Below are 20,651 nucleotides of genomic sequence, written 5' to 3'. Positions count from 1 at the left end.
GGCAGCGCTTTAGAGCACTGGACCACGTGTATTAGACATATGTATTTATACTGAGACTCAGTTACACACAGTGTATCATGAACATCTCAGGAAGTTAATAAAGCAGGATAATGTGAAGCTTTTGGAATGTCCTTCTCAGAGTTCTGACAGCAACCTTGCTGGAAATATGTGGACTGTACTTAAAAGCTGGGTCTGTGTCAGGAAACCAATACGTTTAATTTCATTCTGCCAAGAAGAGCGGCCAAATATCCATCCAGAGTTCGGTCACAAGCTTATTCACGGCTTCCAGCGGTGTCTGCTCAAGGTTCCACTAAGAAAAGTGGGAAAACTTGCTGAGAAATTGCTGAGAAAAAAAAATTGGTTACACTTTATTTGAAGGCTATCAACAAGGAGGCTTTATAACACATGCATAAGCACTGAATAACATATAAATAAAGCAATAATTAATTCATTTTATTAAGCAGAATTCAGTAGCATGTATTGGAAATGTATATCAGTAACACTTTTTTTTGATTGTCATCTCTATAAGACTCTATAAACATACTCATAACACATTATAATGCACTCATAAGGCATTGTAAACGTGGCTATACATATTTATACAAATTAATAATTCATTATAGCAATGTTTATTATGCACCATGAACTGTGATTATAATGCATTAATAGCTGTGTTTATAACATGTTATACATCAATACCAAGAAACTCAATCCCTGCTTGTAGACTTTATCATGACTAAAAAAGCGGTAACACTTTCTTTGAATGTCATCTCTATAAGACTCTATAAACATACTCATTACACATTATAATGCATTCATAAGGCATTATGAACTTGGCTATACATATTTATAAAAAAATAATAAGTCATTATAGCAATGTTTATTAAGCATCATGAACTGTGATTATAATGCAATAATTGCTGTAGTGTTTATAACATTTTATACATCAATAACAAGAAACTCAAGTCCCAGCTTGCAGACTGTATTATGACTAAAAAAGCTTCCAACTTATAATCACACCCTCAATAATCCTATAAATATATTTTTAACCACCAATAAATTATTCTTGTCTTGAATATAATATTAATTATAGTCAATTATAATGTATTATAACAGGTCTTTGTGCGCTCTAAGTAAAGTGCCAGACTTTTGTTGTAGGACTACATTATTAATGATAGAGATATACTATTTTAACATATATATTATGCGCACAGCTTATAATGTATTATGATCACAGGTCATAATGCTTAACAAACATGGCTAAATGGGTTATGTATTTTTATAAACGTTTATAGCCATGTTTATAATGCCTTATGAATGCATTATAATATGTTATGAATGAGGTTATAGCGTCTAATAAAGATGACATTCATAGAAAGTGTTACCGTTTTTTCTTCTAATAAACCATATTTATATAATTTTAAATATAAAAGTCAAAGGTTTGGACACACCATGTAGTAACTTAAAAGACAAACTGTTAACTTGCTGTTTGTGAGGCTAGTAGCAGTCCTGATGAGTGCCAGTTCTATCATAGCATTTTTGATGGTGTTTTTTTTTTTTACGACTGCACTTTAGAATACTTTCAAAGTTCTTCAAATGTTTCAGATTGACTGACCTTCATTTCTTAAAATATATATTTTTTCTGTACTTAGTTGAGTAGTTCTTGCTTCTCATAATCTGGATTAGAACATTACTCAAATATTCACTATTCACTGTATACCTGTAACTCTACCTCTTCACTACTTTACTTTAACTGATGCTCTCAAACACTTAAATTAAGAGACAAGAAATTCAAGTAAATAACTCTTGATGAGTTCAGCACAGCTGTTAACCGAAAGCCTGAATTCCAGTTAACTCTACTTCATAAAACTGAGAAACTGAGAAAATTTAGCCAAGATGTGTAAAACTGTCTCTATCTAAGCAAGAGGTGCTTCTTTAAATAATCTAAAAATATAAAAAAAACATACAGATTTTTTGTTTACTAAATAATTTCCTATTTGTTTTTTTTGTCATAGTTTAGATGGCTTTAGTATTCATCTACAATACAGAATCTTTTTTTTATACTGAAAAAAAAAACACAAAATGTAAGGTGTGTCTAAACTTTTGACTTGTTTTCCTTCAAATTAAGTTTTTTTTTTTTTTTTTCAGACAACTGCTCAAAAAGTTTTTCATTTTTCTTCCGGTAAATCTGTTTTATAACTATATATTTTTTTTAAATAAGGTCAAATAACAGAGTTTATGACTGTAATAAACATTGTTAAATGGTTAGATAATCAGGTTATAAATCATTATTAATTGACATTAGTTAAGACACTATTAAACATTATAAACTTAAAATGCTTAAGAATGTTGTAAATAATAATGATTTGAGATATGAGTTTAAATAGTATGAATAAAAAAGAATTATAATGTCTAAACTAGTTTTAATCAGTACTGTGATTTAATTATTTTATTTAAAATAAATAAATAATAATCATAAAAAATACTGTGATAATCCATGAAACCGTCAGAATTTTACATTTATGTTTATTTTACATTTCTATAGCATTTTTACTACGTTCTTATCCAGAACAACTTACAAGGTTATTCCTGTTACAGAGTTGGGTGAGTGTAGTGTTAGGAGTCTAACCCAAGGACTTGTATTGGTGTAGCACAGCATTCAGTCACCCAGACTGGGAACTGAACCCTAGCCTCCCACATTGTAGCTTACTGGCAGGCAGTGGTGTTATCCACTGCACCACCCAACCACTACAATTTTTGATCGTACCATTCAGCACCAGTGTGGATTAATAGATAGTCGAGACATTCTGTTGTAAGTACTAATAATTAATGTGTTTTTTCCAGCTGTGCCGAGAACCAGTGCCTCCCAGTGCAGTTCGGTGCCGGAGCCTCGCTTTGGGAAGCGTATCGGGAGCGATTTCGGACTGAGTGCCGTGATTTTGTTTGAGTGTAACCCAGGCTACACTCTACACGGTGCCAGCGCCATCCGGTGTGAGTCTATACCCAACAGCCTGGCCCAGTGGAACGGCACTGTACCCACCTGCACTGGTACGTAGCCTTTTCCTTTTCTGCACATTCTGTATTACTGCCACCTGCTGGTGTGGAGGACAGATGTTGTGCTGTATGTTGGAGTTCTTAAACATCTACCTGCATAATTTATGCATGTTTAATCTTCAAAATGAGAAACTAATGATTATGAATTTAACTGTATTTATCTGAACCTGAATCTGTAATAAGCCCAGTATACTGTATAAATCAGAGGTCTCAAACTTATTTTAACTGGGGGGCCGCTGGACGTAGAGTCTGGGTTAGGCTGCCATGCTGGTGTTCTGTCGAGTTTTGCAACCCATCCATATGTGCTTCCTAAAGACACTGCACATGCACTAACCTACAGTTTTTTATTATTATTCCTCGTGTGTTTTATAATAATTCTATTTTTCTAGTATTTTTTGTGCATTTAACAACCTGGACTCACTGTCATTACACTGTCAAAGTGTAATGGCAATTAATAATAATAATAATAAAAAAAAGATTTTCTTAAAAAATACAAAAAGAGATTATAATAAACTCCTACTACCATAACTTTACCCTGATACTGTGATGTAAGATATATATATATATATATATATATAAATATATATGTAAAAAATAGTACATGAACTTCTACTGGAAACATGCTCTAATATTGTGCTTCTTTTGTATTTTTACCCTTAAATATACACAAAAGGGTAGCGCGATTTGACAGGGTAGCTCAATTCGACAGAACACCTGATCTCTCGGTTCGCCGGGTGGATGTGCATGTCTGAGATGTTTTTGAATTCAAATGAAGCAACAGATGTAGTCAATCATAAGTTTAAAATTTGTAATTTTTAATCAACCTCATTGTGATCTATAGTTCTATAAATCCATATTCTGCAGTTTTCAGCTTCTCTTATGTGGTTGAAAGACGCCTGTTCTGTTTGTGTGAGGCTTGTGTGTGTGTGAAGTCACGGCCTACTGTTCTCTGATTGGCTGGGCGCAGCGCGGCAGCTGGATTCATTTAAATAATGTTGAGCTCTGCTGAACTTTTTTTGCCGGAGGATGGGGCTGCGTTCAACGTAACCCAGCATGCACCATGGCATGCAGTGGCTCTCTCCATTGAAAAGAATAGGATGTTGGTTGTCGTAATGGATGGGGAGAGAGTGCATTTATACCAGACCCCTGGTATAAATTGCCACAAAAACTTTTAATCTCTTTCCAAAATGTCAACTTTGCAGGAGGAGGGAAAATAAAAACGCTTCTTAACTTTCAATTGAAGTCAGTGTAAAAATATGTTATTTATTCTGAAAAAAACTACATCTTTAAAAACAAAAAAAAACTATTTTAGTACTTGAATACAGCATTTTTGAGCTTAAGTACAGTTCTACTGAAGTAGTTCTGCTTTGCTGCTTTACTATACATCTATGCTTAATAGTGAAAGTTAATGAGACTAAATAATAAGACAGTTAATAGAAACAGTGAAAGCATTAAATCAGGACCGGAATTGAACACCTCTACCCTCAGTATACCACAGAAACAGGTGGATATTGAAAGATACAGAGAAGTTATTCTGTATTTCTTCAAGAATCAATACATCACAATTGAGCCTTTAGGTGATCTGCAAATTATGGCTATAGGCTCTTCTTTGCGAAGCTCAGAGAACGCGTGAAATACGATTTTCTCCCGCTGTGAATTCTTGGCGAAATCTCCTGATGCAAACTGACAGGGCTGCTCTCCCTCCAGCGCTGTCCTTCTGCAGTTTAATAGAAATGCTCCTGTGGGGACGTCCACCGGCACTCTCAGCCAGGCTGCAATTTCTGCTCTCGCTGCCACAAATCACTTTACAGACTCCAACCACAAAGTTACACCTGAAGAATATTTATTTTACTGTGTTTCATGTTTATTTTACTGAGTTTTTAATGATCTGCACCTGTTTAATGGGGCAATATCTGACTTTTGTTTGGTGTTTTATGGTTTTTATCAAGACACATTTATGACATTATGAGACATATTTTACACAGCGTCAATGTCTTGTGCCAACTCTTGGGATTGCAACAAGAAAAGGACGCAGAAAGCAGACGCAAATGCGAGAATTTAAAATGATTAAACAGAAATAAACCAAAATTAACACATAACAGGATAAATAAACAGACTATATTAGCTATGATAAATACAGAAAACACTAAGACTGAAAAACAAAAAAAGAAAAACCTACAACCTAAAAGACGTCAAATGTACGAGATCTTACAAGGGAACACAGAAACAAAAGGGCTATACAGTATATACGGAAGTGAACAGGAAACAGGAAACACCTGGGGGTAGATAACGAGGGGGTGGAGCTACAAATGAACACAGTTGATACACTTAAGGCGAAGACATGGGAGGAACACACAGGCCATGTGCAGGGGATGGTACATAAAAAAACAGGAGGGCAGGAAAAAGACAGAGATGTGTTCAGGTGAATTTCTGGTGTATTGCTATCTTGGAGGTGAAAAACGCAGGTACGCCACTGACTGATTTAAACCCTGACAACAGTCAATCATCAGAGTCATAACAAAAACAAAAACGCTTTCAAATAATGCAAAGAAAACAAGTTCAGAAATCAATATTTGGTGGAATAAACCTGGTTTTTAATCATCTTGGCATGTTCTCCTCCACCAGTCTTACACACTGCTTTTGGAAAACTTTATGCCTTTACTCCTGGTGCAAAAGTTCAAGCAGTTCAGTTTGGTTTGATGGCTTGTGATCATCCATCTTCCTCTTTATTATATTCCAGAAACTCATCATTTTTAAGCGGCCTCTTATTGTAATGTTTCACATTTTAAACTGGATTAAAATAAAATAAAGCAAATTTCCAATGATATTAACATTTTTGAGATGCCATAGGGATGATGTAAGTGTTCTGAAAACCTTCCAAACGGACTGTTTATGCAACTCATATGTGTTATACAAGATTGTTTGGTGCATCATTTTGGTGCATCTCTAGTCTCCACCATATTGATCCTGTTTCTTATTTTTTTTTCTTTCTGTAGATTGATTAATGAGGCATTTGCTTGTTTGTAAATTCCTGTGTTAAAGCAAATATTCCTCTTTCAGCACATCGTTAATGCTTGCAGACACAAATTCACAGCATTCCTGTGTTGGCACAGTCTGTAGTGTTCTGTTCTCCTTTCTGAGAACAGCAGCATCTCAGTGAGTCACCAGGTTACCGAGAGCGGTGTTTACTACTGTAGCGTTGGCCGTGTTGTTGCTATTGGAAACTAAACCTCATAGATATATTGTTTTTTTTGTTGCGTGTGTTTTCTTATTTATTTTTTTATTATTATTTCTCTCCTCCTCCAATCTGGTTGCCTCTTATCCAGTGCGGGAAGTGTACAGATATATATATATATATATATATATATATATATATATATATACAGGGCGCCGCTGCGTTATATAAGGCATTAGCGTGTAATGTGTTTTTGCGCTATAATGCGCTATAGTTTCCCCCCGCTCTGCGACCGCGGGGGATTTGAGAGCTAGGCGATGATTAGTGTCATCATAACCTACATCTTATACGCTTTAGAGCTGCACTCAACAGCACTAGACCACTGCTTTTGTTGGACTGGAGTGGAAGCGCTCTCTCAATGGCCAAGGATTCGCTATTATTGTTGCATCACCAGCCGTGTGCTAATTAGCGCACAATGCCTAATTAGACATGCCGGTTTTAATTAATGACCGGAGCCGCTCATCACTGGCAAGCATGATTGTCACTTACCGCTAGCCATTAGCAAACAGGTGCATTAACCTGTTTACGGGAGCAGCGCTCCGGCTGCCGAGATAAACACTAGCTACATGAAACACGGCGCTCCATTCCGAGGACGCGCCCGCGGCTAATGATGACATTAGCGTAGCTGGAAGCCTTTCTGATTATCACGGGGGCATGCGGGAGCGCGCGTGTCACCTATGGAATATAGATGTGCTGGAAACGGCGGCGAACTGAATAATTGCATTGATTTAGCTGTGCAAAGATGCACTCCGCCCACCCCTTTCCCCCCCGAGGCGGAGAGGAAGCTGAGGAAACAATGAGGAACTATAATGGAAACTGTACAAAAGAAAATAGGAGGAGTAGTTTTTACTGTAAACCCCTGCTTAAAGGGCCCATATGATGGAAAATTCTTCTAACCGGTTTTCCCAGCCAGTCCATACATAACTGAACAACATTTAATAAATGGAAAATTTACAGGAGAATGAATGGAAAAAAAAACAAAACATTTCTAACATTTATATGAGCTATACTGTATATACAGTCCCAATTAAACGTTTAAAAACATAATCTCATTCAATTATTTTATTTGTATATTACTTTTAGTTTATTTTCTGCATTGTAGATTTATAGTAAAGACATTAAAGCAGTTAAACAGTTAATAATGTTGTAAACAGTACAAAAACATTTTGACCTAAATCTAATCAACTGAGATGGTAATTTGAGGTGATTTGGGATGAGCTGGAGTTTCACAGCGTGAAGGAAAAGCAGTAACTTTTGTTCAGCACCTCCAAAAACTCCTTCAAGATGCTGAAAGAAAAACGAAAACTATTCCAGGTGACTCTACCTCATAAAGACACTGAGTCTATAGGAATGAACTCTGATGATTGACTGTTGTCAGGGTTTTATTCAGTCAGTGGAGCACCAGTATTTTCCACCACCAAAATAGCAACACACTAGAAATACATGAACACATCTCACTTTCAGACCACCACACCCATCAGTGTAGATTTATTCCTCAAGTCCAAGGCATGAAAATAGACTGTAGAGCCCTAGGAGTGTTCATTACAATGATCAAAGGCAGTCTTGGTGACAATAGACTTATTTACTTATTGGAATAAGTGGGCTCTTTTGTGCAATGTAGCTTTCTGAAGACCCTACAGCAGGAGTAGGCATTAGAGGCTGGAGTTCTGCCCAGTTTGCTGATTTCCCTGCTTTAATAGACCCACTAATCCTGGTAATAAACAGGTGAATTGAATCAGGTGTGCATAAGCTGGAAAAGCACAACACTGTGCAGGAATTTAGGCATCCAGGACTGAAATTGTTCAGCCCTGCAGCACATGTATTGTATAATTCTTTAGTCTCTAATAGTTTGTGTGCCAGGGGAGGATTGGAAAAATAAGAATTTCATTGTGTAGTGTAACTTCCTGTTTACTGTAAACATTAAAATAAGTATCTTGAATCTTGAATTACAGGTTACTGGTTAAAGAAAATATAATAACACTTCCTATGAACCCCCCATTTACTTCACGTTTGAAATGCATATGAAAACTCGGTTACACTTTCTATGAATGTCATTCTTATTAGACGCTATAACCACATTCATAACATATTATAATGCATTCATAAAGCATTATAAACATGGCTATAAATGATTATAAAAATGCATAACCCATTATAGCCATGTTTATAAAGCATTATGACCTGTGATCATAATAATTTATATGTTAAAATAGTATATATCTATCATTAATAATCTAATCCTACAATGAAAGTCTGGCACTTTACTTAGAGCGCACAAAGACCTGTTATAATACATTATAATTGACTATAATTAATATTATATTTAAGACAAGAATAATTTATGAGTGGTTAAAAATATATTTATAGGATTATTGAGGGTGTGTTTATAAATTGGAAGCTTTTTTAGTCACTGGATAATAACCATGGCTATAATGAATTATACATTTTTATAAATATGTATAGCCATGTTTATAATGCCTTATGAATGCATTATAATGTGTTATGAGTATGTTTATAGAGTCTTATAGAGATGACATTCATAGAAAATGTTACCGAAAACTCACTTCACTTAAAGTCAGTAATGACTGTATATTAGGCTTTATAATGTGTTACACACTTTTATAAAAGCCTAATTTGAAAAATCATAGCTGCATATTATAATGCATTATACTAAAGTATGCCAAATCTGTGTTATAGTGCATTACAACACTACATTGTACAATTACACACCGATTCTTTATAAACCCTTATACTTGTAGAGTATAATGTGTTATGAATGTGGCTGTAAGTACTTATGAGCAATTATACAGGTTAATTACAGTCATTATAAGGTATTATGCAAGTCATATATTGCATTATGAATACAGGGTTCATAGGATATGCAATGGATCATAACCAAATTTTGTAACCAATGTTTGAGCTGGCATTTTACAAGTAGTACAGGACTTGGGTTAGTTTTTTAACCATCATAGTTTATAACTCATATTTGTTCTTTTATGTCATATATGCCAGTGCACATATCTGATGCACCCCTCTGTTGGAGGTCGAGAAGATCTTCTGAGATACTGTATGATGTAGAGATGGCCTACACTGATGTTCATTAACTGTGTCAGGTTGGTTGAATGGATCTGTCTCGTCTTTTATGGCGGAGAAACACAAACAATGACTCAGTCCGCCGACAAGACAATGCAAGATGCCGCACCACTCGTCACCAAGTGAAGGAGTGGGTTGAGGAGTGAGGAAGTTCAGTTAGGAAGTCGGGGGCTGTGTTGAGAATTGTTTGCCAAAGTAAAAACCCAACCACTGTAGGATTTTTTTTCATTGACAAAAGCAGTAAATGAACATAGTGCACCGGTCAATTGCGTATCGGGTAGCTTGATTTAGGGCGTGTCGGTGTGTCTTCGGTATCGTGAGGGCACAAAAAATAAGCCTTGTGCTGCTCGAAACACGCAAAAAGTGTGTACTAATTCTTTTGATTAATAATTAATGAGTGTGTTTTGGGCGTAACATGAAATAAACCAATCCGTGTGCCAGTTGTCATTCCCTTTAAGAACCAGGTGAGCTCTGACTTTGGTGCATTCGTATCTTAACAGTGCGTAGCTTTTGTGCATCTCAGCAGAGACTGATACTGTCCTGCTTGTTCACACTGTGAAGATACAGCAGCAGCTCATTTAAAGGAACAGTAATGTTATTTTATTCTTTATTCTGTTTATTGTTGAGTTAAAAGTCGGGTTGTACACAGAGCTGTGCGCACCTATAGGAATGGACTCTGAAGATTGACTGTTGTCTGGGTTTATTTCAGTCAGTGGCGCACTTGTGTTTTCTGTCGCCAAAATAGAAACACACCTCACTTCCAGACCCCCCTTGCCCATCAGTGTAGATTTATTCCTAAACTCCAACACTGTTAAGGAGGTGTAAGATAGCAAAGAGCATTGCGAGACATCAATCTTTCCATTGAAATCCTCTATGGTTCAGTTACCCAGACAAGGAATAAGCCTAGTCTTAGACTACACAGCATTTTGAATGGAGATTTTCTATTTAAAGCAGCACAAAGTCATACGACTAGTCTGGAGAAATGACTCATAGCGTATTTCTAATGAAAGACTGACGTCAAGATTGAGAGTATCAATATTTTAGTATAAATCGGCCAAGGCCTACAGGCCATATCTTTCATTTAGTCTCTTCTGACGCAGTCTCCAGAGCTGTAACGGTGAATCTGAAGCAAACGGCCGTGGCCTGTGTGTCCCCCAGGCGTCCTTAACTAACAGAAGACAGCCGGGCCTTCTTTCATATCGACCGCGCCTCAAAAGGTGCTGAACACAATGACTGGTGATGACTTCAACAAGCGAGTTCAAATTGCCTGGCCAAGAATGACAAAGAGCACACAGCATGTCAGAGCTCCCAGACAGGGCCATTTAGATGCGTATATAGGGCTTTTTTCCCCAGCCTCTATGATGCTGTGTATTTCCACATTGTCCGTTCTCATTCCTGTGGCTATTGACTAACATGCTGCGCAATGAATATTTTGCCAAACAGTGGGAATGAGGAATATTTGGGAGCACTTTGCCTGAACTCTGCTACGTAGCATTGACATATCTATGACTTAGCTGTGCTATAAACATGTCACATGCAATTACAGCCAGTAATGTAATGTGGATATGATGCAGTTCACACCTGAAAGTCCAGACCAGAGTCTGAACCAAGATTGATGTGTTGGTTAAATTGTATAGTGTTCATATGGTCCAGTTAGTTTTGGTTTCGCACTGCAGTTTAATTACTTAGTGCAATAAACAATGAGCCATCATCTATGTGTGTGGGCGGAGTCTATACTATACCTGTACTTGACACTGATTGGTTTGTAGAATGTTGACAATTCAACAAGTTGTCTTTCCAGATGTTCTGGCAGAATTTGACTTACTTTCACTGAGTTGAATGAGCGCAACCGATTATCATTTGATTCCTATTGTTCCTGCTTATTTATAGGGGTAAATCTACAGTTACAGTAGATACAGAAATCAACTGATTATCATTGGATTCCTATTATTTCAGTTAATTAATAGGAGTTATTCTACAGTTATAGTAGATACAGAAATCAATAGATTATCATCTGATTTCTATTATTTATTTTTATTAATATGGGGTTAATCTACAGTTACAGTATATATGATACATGAATCAACAGATTATAATATGATTCCTATTATTTTTGTTTATTAATAGAGGTTGATCTACAGTTACAGTAGATACAGAAGTCAAGACAGGGCAAGACAGGGCTCAGATAAACGCATATGTAAAATGAATGCTTCATTAAATAAAGAACAGGGGATGATCAAAGCAAACACGGTCAATGCCAGTGAACAACAGCCAGAGAGATCAAAGGGGAGGCAAGAACCAGAAAAACAAAACAAGATATAATGTATAATATAAGAAGCAATAATTGGCAAAAAAAACACTTTGTATGCAGGTAAACCAGGCAATATTCAGCAAGGTGAATGCAAAACAAGGGGTATAAATGGTGAGGTAAACAGGTGAAATCAATACTCTGGTGATTGACTTCCTGGAGATGCTGTGTACATGTGTCATGTGATCAAGTGAGTGAGTGATGTCAGAGTGAGGTGCATTCCGGGGGTCTAGGAAATACATCATAGAAGGCATTACCACCCACAGTGGAGAGTGCAGTGGGTGATAATGATCGTAACTGGCTGCTTTTGGCTTGTATTGTCCATGCATACAAACAAGCGATTTGGGACAAAAAAGGCAGAAATCACAACAGCATTCAATGCAGGAAGTCCCGCAGTCATATCCCACAAGTCAGTACAGCGATCTTTAGCTTCCTAAAATGTGGCAAAAGTCATGGGACGGGATATCAAATCAAATTACACTCACTGTCTTAACTTGCCCCCTATAACTAGATAAGATAGATTGATGGATACACAGTATAAATGGATGGATGGATGGATGGGTAAATGGGTTCATCATCACCATCCTTCCATGCAGTGTGCTATTTTAGAACTGTAATAAGATCATTCATATTTAATTTATGACTTCACATATAAACTATACATATAAACACATGCATACTTTGTGCACATATGTTTTATTACATATAGAGTTTTCTTTTCTAACCTGAACTCCACAACCCATCAAAGAGCTGTGACTTTAAAGACCAGATACAGTGTTATGAAAAAGTTTGGGCACCCCTTGTAATATTTGAGAAGTGAAATGAAGTTTATAGGATTAAGTAAAAAAAGGGAAATAATTATTTAAACTAAATTAGGCAGGTGCATAAATTTGGGAACCCTTGTCCTTTTATTGAATTGAATACCTTTAGCGCTAATTATTAGAACGAAACATTTGTTTGGTAAATTCATTGTCCCTTGACCTACATACACAGGTGAATCCAATTATAAGAAAGAGTTAAGGAGCCTTTTTGCATCTTCTCTGAAGAAGATAACAACTCCTAAAAACTCTTAAATGACCTGAAAACAAATATTGTTCAACATCATGGTTCCAACGACCAATGATTTATACAGAAAAATCATAAAAAATGATCAGGGGTGTCCAAACTTTTTCATACCAATGTATATAATCATTCCCTCATACCAGGTTGCACCAGGCATACCAGGCAGTTTTGACACTTGTCACTTTCACATGTCTCTTACAGTACAGGCCAAATGTTTGGACACACCTTCTCTTTTTCAATGCGTTTTCTTTATTTTCATGACTATTTACATTGTACAGGGGTTGGACAATGAAACTGAAACACCTGTCGTTTTAGTGTGGGAGGTTTCATGGCTAAATTGGAGCAGCCTGGTGGCCAATCTTCATTAATTGCACATTATTGCACCAGTAAGAGCAGAGTGTGAAGGTTCAATTAGCAGGGTAAGAGCACAGTTCTGCTCAACATATTGCAATGCACACAAAATTATGGGTGATATACCAGAGTTCAAAAGAGGACAAATTGTTGGCGCAAATCTTGCTGGCGCATCTGTGACCAAGACAGCAAGTCTTTGTGATGCATCAAGAGCCACGGTATCCAGGGTAATGTCAGCATACCACCAAGAAGGACCAACCACATCAAACAGGATTAACTGTGGACGCTGTAAGAGGAAGCTGTCTGAAAGGGATGTTCGGGTGCTAACCCGGATTGTATCCGAAAAACATAAAACCACGGCTGATCAAATCACGGCAGAATTCAATGTGCACCTCAACTCTCCTGTTTCCACCAGAACTATCCGTCACCACAATAAATTATTGTGCTCTAAAACCAGGTGTTTCAGTTTCATTGTTCAACCCCTGTATGTTCTCACTGGCATCTCTTGGCATCATTCTCTCAATGAGCTTTAAGAGGTGGTCACCTGAAATGAAAAGTTTTCCAACAGTCTTGAAGGAAGGAGTTCCCAGAGGTGTTTATTAGCACTTGTTGCTCCTCTGCCTTCTTCACTCTGTGCTCCAGCTCACCCCAAACCATCTGGATTGGGTTCAGGTCCGGTGACTGTGGAGGTTCAGCTCATTTTTTGTTAAGTACATAAAACTCCACGTGTTCATTCATAGTTTTGATGCCTTTAGTGAGAATCTACAATGTAAATAATCATGAAAATAAAGAAAAAGCATCGAATGAGAAGGTGTGTCTAAAATTTTGGCCTGTACTGTACTTACAATGTTCACAAATGACACATAGAAAGCAGTTTAGCATCTTCAGCAGGTGCACAGGCCTCAGTTCAGCAGGGTGAAATATTGTAAGAGGAAACATCAAGGGGAATCAATGTGGGGATGAGGCTGAATTATTGAAAATGATGAATTCCTAATGTGTTTTATGCAGAGCAGAGCCAGGCCTATAAAAAGCAGCGCAGGATTCAGAACCCAGATTTACTCTTAAGAGCTGGAGTGAAGCTCACTTAAAGCAGGACAGCAGAACGAGGGGATGAAAAACACCCTTCAGTCTGTGCTTTTAAAGGGAAATTCCACTGAATCAGGATTTGTGAATTATTCAGTCGCTGAGAGTGGGGGGTTTGGTGGGAAATGGATCACTGTAGAGGAAATTAATAACTCTGATATCTTTACTGTGGTGATGATAGAAAGCAGAGTTTATCACGACTACAACAAACTACTAACTAAGCCAGTCTTTCTGCAATAAAGAAAAAAATAATAATAAAATTGCAATAAAATATAAAAGCATTGCTTTTCCCTTAAATGAGCTGCTGGTGTATCTTCACAGCGTGAACAGTGTGAGCAGGTCTATATCCTCTGCTGAGACGCACAAAAAGCTCTACGCTGTTAAGATATGAATGTGCCAAAGTCAGAGCTCACCCGCCTCTTAGCCCTCCTATTATGTTTGGGGTCAATTTGACCCCATTCATTGTTTAACGCCTTTAAATAAGCAGTTACTATAATTTTATTTACTTCATATTTAGTGACTTTTCCTTATTTAATGGGGACAACTTGTTAAATAACTGGTTTGAAATAATATGTGATTCTATTGTTAATAACATTAAATATTTTAAGTCTTAATATTTTAGACTACAAAAAGTTTTACTTAAAAACAATATAAATACATTAAAATACCAATAAGATCTCTATTTTCAAGTATTTTAAGTAAATCAGTGAGATTTTATGGTGATGTACATATTTCTAAATAGTCACATTACATGTATTCTGGATGTATAAGGGGGTGGTAGAACTTTTTGAAATGACTATTTAAGTAGTCAACAAGCAAATAAAGCATGTGACAGAAACTTGGGTTAAAAGTTATTAGCATATATATACATTTTCTGTATAGTTTAAAATTGCTGGGGTCAACTTGACACATAAACTTCATACATAAACATAATCCATATATGGTTAGAAAGGGCGGAACTTAGATAGCATAAAAATAAAAAATTAAAATAGTGATCACATCCCAGTGCGGTAAAGCTAAATCTACAAGAAACCCATTGAGAAAAACACCTAAAAAAGTGAGATCTCCTTCCCCAACCGATATTATTTACCTTTAGTGCTTCAAACATATTTATATGATGTTTCAAACCAAATAATATCAGTAAATAAAGACTCAAAAGTGTCCACAGAAAAAGTGTGAAACTACCTGCTTTACTCAAACTAAAGCTAGGTATGGTGTGCGCACTACTTTATATAGTTTTTATTTTACTCGCACATTTTTACTAAGTAGTTATTTTGCACTAAATATTTTTATTTATTTAGACTAAAAAGTAAAATTTTTTGTATCTAGTTTTCTTTGTGTTTTCTGATTAAAATACTGAAAGGCATAGGCTGCTCTGAGTGTCAGGTTTTAGTATCTACATGTATCCTAGAGGTGTGATTATTGATTATCAAGAAAAATAACTCCGCCTGATGCTGTTTCTCCATGTATTTTATCAAAGTAATAATTAATAAACCATGTAATGAACTATCATAATCAATATTCTTATGCTTTCATATACTCATAAACACTCTAGTCTAACCATTTTTGAAAAGATATCTTAGGTGTGAATATATTTAAAGTCTTTACATTCAAAAATAAGTAAAAAAAAAAAAAAAAAAGCAGGCGCTTGGTAAAATTTTGAGCAAAACATGATCAGTTCCAGGAAAATATTACAATTCTGCTTCCTTTTACAGTTGAAATGATTATATTTTTGAGCAGCCGTATGTCTTCTGGAGTAAAAGAGATCAGGGCATGTAAATGTCTGATATAATTACTGTGTTATAAGAGCTGAAAGAGGAACTGAAAACAAAAACAGAGAAAAAACACAACAAAAGTCTAGACTTTTGACTAGACAGTCAAAAGACAGACTAGAGTTTAAAGGGTTAAGAGAACTAGTACATGCCTTTTGCACATTTCACCATCACGATACCAAAGACACGCGGACACGCCCTAAATCCAGCTGTATTTCTGTGTTAAAATGAGCAGATGTTGAGTATGTTTCCTGGAAAACTTTATATTTATATTTAGAAAAACACCTCAGACTTTTTGTCTGTAGCATGTTTAATCTGTAGTCTGCCGCTGTGTGTATTCCTGGATCTCAGAGGTAATTTCCTATTTGATATTGAAACTAATTAGACTGCCTTTTGAGAGATTTGCTTCAGCAAAGTGAGGACAGCGCTACGTGACTCTCATATGTGGACTGTTGTCTAGCTTTCAAATAGAGACGACACAGTAACACTTTTAACACTTTTTCTTATTGTGAGACCGGGTGCAGCCTCAGGCACAGTGTGGAGTTGCATTGGGTGTAGAAGTGTGTTGGGTGTTGTAGTGCGTTGAGTCTATATAGAACTGGTGGCGCTAAGCATACATTATGGGGCCAGTGGTCGAGGGACGTGGTCAATATTGCGATATATATATATATATATAAGGGACAGGCAGGGTCAATAACAATAAGGCAGCAAATATAAACAACATGACAAAGCATAGTCAGGCAAAACAACATCATACAGAATCCAGTAGATAAGGGGCAAGGCAAAAGAGTAGTCAAAAAATACAAAAAATAATTTGGCAACAGAAACAAGCAAATGGAAAGGCAAGGTAAAAATCAAAGATTGGAATCAAAAACAAGTTTGTAACAAAGTAAATGCTGTGTAGAAAGCTAGCGAACTACATGCAATACTCAGCAGGGAACAGAGCAAACTAATGGGGACCTATACTAGACAGGACAGGTGGAAACAATCAGTAACTGGGGGAGAGAGAACGTTGTAGCGTCACATGCTCAGCAGAGTCAGAGAGTCAGGGAAGTCTGGTGTGAGTGCATGCTGGGAAGTGGAGTCTTTGTTTTGTAGTTCAGAGTCCAGAGCAGACAGAACGAGAGCATCAGGACTGATACTTTAAAAAAGGCAAAAATTGCATTTTAGCATTTTATGGCCACTTTGAAAAGAGATTAAAAAATTATTTTCTTTATTTAGTTAAGTAGTTCTTACTTCTCATTATCTGGATTAGAACATTATTAAAAAAATCACTATTCACTGTATACCTGTAACTCTACCTCTTCACTACTTTACAACTGATGCTCTCAAACAAAAAATAAAAGACAAGCAATTCAAGTTAGTAATTAACTCTTGATGAGTTCAGCACAGCTGTTAACTGAAAGCCTGAACATTCCAGGTGACTCTTCCTCATAAATCTTAGTAACTTACATAGAACCAAGCTGTGTTAGCTAGACAATTGAAGGGTCAGAACATCAGACAAATTGTGTATTTAATATAGTTTAGGGGGGTGCATTTTCTACCAGTCTTTTTTTTTCCCTCAGAAATGTTTACTTCAGTTTATCACTGATTGTAATATTATATCTCAAATATATGTGTTTATTTATAATTATATATTCCAATAAAGGAAATAGGTCATAGTCATGGATGCTCAACTTCTCAATCTTTAGATTTTCATCCTCCTATATTTCTATACTTCTTTTTTATTTTTTTTAAATGTTCAGTAAGATTTAGAGAATAAATTGTGTAATAAGTTTTCCCATTTGGAATTATATTGTAACTGTTCTTCTTATGTAGTTTATGTAAACACATTAACAGGTATTTGCTTTATCCATCAGCTGCCGGAGCCCTGAGAGAGCACAATTGGCCTTGCTCTCTGGGTGGGTACAGTAGATCATCTTCTCATCACTCCTAGGGTGATGTCGATCAGCACAAGGTATCTGTGAGCTGATGTATCTAAACCGAGTATTGAGAAATTGTAAAGTTGTTGATTTTATTGAGTTTTTTGAGCATTTTTCATCTAAAACATAAAAATAAAATTCTAATTTAAACACATTAAGAGAGATTGCACATTAAGAGACAAGATATTCAAGTTATCAACTCTTGATGAGTAGTTAATAATTAACTCTTGATAAGTTCAGCACAGCTGTTAACCCTCCTATTGTGTTTGGGGTCAATTTGACCTCATTCATGTTTAACGCCTTTAAATAAGCACTTAATATTATTTTATTTAACTTCATATTTGTTGACTTTTTTAGAATTTTTTTTAGGTTTCATTTGTGTAAAATAATCTTTAAAAAACTTTACAGCCCTAAAATAACATAATTATGTATGTATAAGTGCAAGAAACACTGATAGTTCATTCGACAGGGGGGCGGAGAAATATCATTCTCATGAGAAATTTCAGTGGAGGAATATATTGTTCCTACAAATATATTGATAGTTTACACAACATAGCAGTAATGCAGATATATTAAAGGTTTATACAAATCAATTTTGACCCCAAACATAATACATGTTACTATTTTAAATTCTAATGGTTTTATATTACAAAAAACTTTACTTAGCAATAATACGAAGACATTAAAATACCAATAAGATCTTTATTTTCAATTTTAGTTAAATCAATGAGATTTTATGGTGATGTGCAAATTTCTCCATAGTCACATATGGAGGGTATATAATTTTTTTAAATGGTTACTTAAGTAGTCAACAAACACATATAGCATATGACATAAACTTGGGTAAAAATCTTAATATTATATAATAATTTTCTGTAATTTAAAATAGCCAAACATAAAAGATGTTAGTAAATTATTAACGTAAAAGGAGGGTTAACTGACAGCTCCCATTCCAGCTGACTCTACCTCATAAAGCTTAGTCACTTACATAGAACCAAACAGTAATAGCTAGACGATTGAAGTGTCTAAACATCAGACAAATTGTGTATTTAATATAGTTTAGGGGGGTGCATTTTATACCAGTCTTTTTTTTTCCTACAAAACCTTCGTCCCTCAGAAATGTTTACTTCAGTTTATCACTGATTGTAATATTATATCTCAAATATATGTTTTTTATTCATAAAATATAATCCAATAAAGGAAATAGGTCATAGTCATGGATGTTCAACTTCTCAATCTTTAGATTTTCATCCTCCTATGTTTCTCAATTGTGTGATTTTTTTTTTAATATTTAGTAAGATTTAGAGAATAAATTGTGTAATAAGTTTTCCGATTTGGAATTATATTGCAACTGTTCTTCTTATGTAGTTCATGTAAACACGTTAACAGGTATTTGCTTTATCCATCAGCTGCCAGAGCCCTGAGAGAGCACAATTCGCCTTGCTCTCTCTGGGTGGGTACAGTAGATGGCGCTCTTTCTTCTCATCACTCCTAGGGTGATGTCGATCAGCACAAGGCTGCGTCTGTGAGCTGATGTATCGAAACCGAGTATTGAGAAATTGTAATGTTGTTTGGTTAGAGATTTATTGGGTCTTTTTGAGCATTTTACATCAAAAACATAAAAATAAAACTCAAATTTAAACACATAAATAGACAAGAAATACAAGTTATCAACTCTTGATGAGTTCAGCACAGCTTTTAACTGAACGCCTGAACATTCCAGGTGACTCTACCTTATAAATCTTAGTCACTTACATAGAACCAAGCTGTGTTAGCTAGACGATTGAAGGGTCAGAACATCTCCAAAAAAAAATCATCATGCATTGTATTTTTTTTTTTTGGGGTTGTTTCTGGTATGCAGTGGTGATTTCCTGCCAAAAGTGCTCCAAGGTAGGACAGCCGGTGATCCAGCAACAAGGTCACAGGCACCCGAGGCTCAGTTATGAGATCCATGGTGTTCATGTATGAAAACTCATAAATCAAGAGCTAAATAGGATGAATCCTGAGGCTATTATGTCTGCTATTGTACTGTGTTTAATTGTAATGTTTCTCCTGCATTAGTTTCCGAGTGTCTGGCTGCTGTTTTTTAGAATCAGCGGCTCCTTTTCTCTTTGTGTGATTAGCTCTTATTTCCTTTACTGTGGAAATGAACAGCGTTTCCAGCGCACTTACACCGCTTTTGGAAGTTGTCAGACTCTTCTTGACTAATGGGCCCATTTGGTGGGGAGAATATTACCGCCTCAGGGCAATCAATACTGTTTTCTCCTCCAGTTTTTTCCCTTCTTTTTTGAGAGGTCTCTCCAGTGTTGTACACCTGCACGTCTTCAGTGTGCTTATCTAGCGCTTTTGAAGGCTGCTGCTTCATCAGGTTTCTATTACGGTACTTCTTTCTCCTGTTTTTCTCAAATTCCTTCTGTTATTTTCCTTTTTTTTGCTGTTTTTTTTCTGTTTCTCTGGCAAGAGATTGCTGTTTATATATATATTTTTTTGTTGTTGTATATATATTTATCAGGTAGTCATTTCTCAGCTTTTTTTGCACTATAAGGCGTGCCAGATTATAAGGTGCACTATCAAAGAACATCTATTTTTTGGTTTATTTTCCTACATAAGGCGCACTGGATTTTAAGGTGCATTTTAAGCTGCAAAAGTAAGGAACAGGGGTGTCACCATGTTTTCCTTCTAATTCAGCAGGTCTCACCTTCTGAGTAGTGGGGCGTAAATTATGTAAAGCTAAGCTAAGCAAACGAAACTGTAATTCTTAAAAAAAATAA

General features: G+C 35.9%; 1 protein-coding gene across 2 annotated transcripts in view; it reads left to right on the top strand.

The window, feature by feature from the left end:
• Positions 1 to 20,651, top strand: part of csmd3a (CUB and Sushi multiple domains 3a) — a 777,572-nt gene that overhangs the window by 492,543 nt on the left and 264,378 nt on the right. For both annotated transcript variants that reach the window (XM_049467549.1, XM_049467548.1), the window contains exon 34: positions 2,845 to 3,048. In XM_049467549.1, the coding sequence (XP_049323506.1) occupies positions 2,845 to 3,048 (204 nt within the window). The remainder of the gene's footprint in view (positions 1 to 2,844; positions 3,049 to 20,651) is intronic.

The sequence above is a fragment of the Astyanax mexicanus genome, chromosome 1, assembly GCF_023375975.1.
Source record: "Astyanax mexicanus isolate ESR-SI-001 chromosome 1, AstMex3_surface, whole genome shotgun sequence".
In the NCBI taxonomy this organism is placed as follows: domain Eukaryota; kingdom Metazoa; phylum Chordata; class Actinopteri; order Characiformes; family Acestrorhamphidae; genus Astyanax; species Astyanax mexicanus.
The sequence above is the reverse complement of the archived record's forward strand: the minus strand, read 5'-3'. Positions and strand labels throughout refer to the sequence as shown.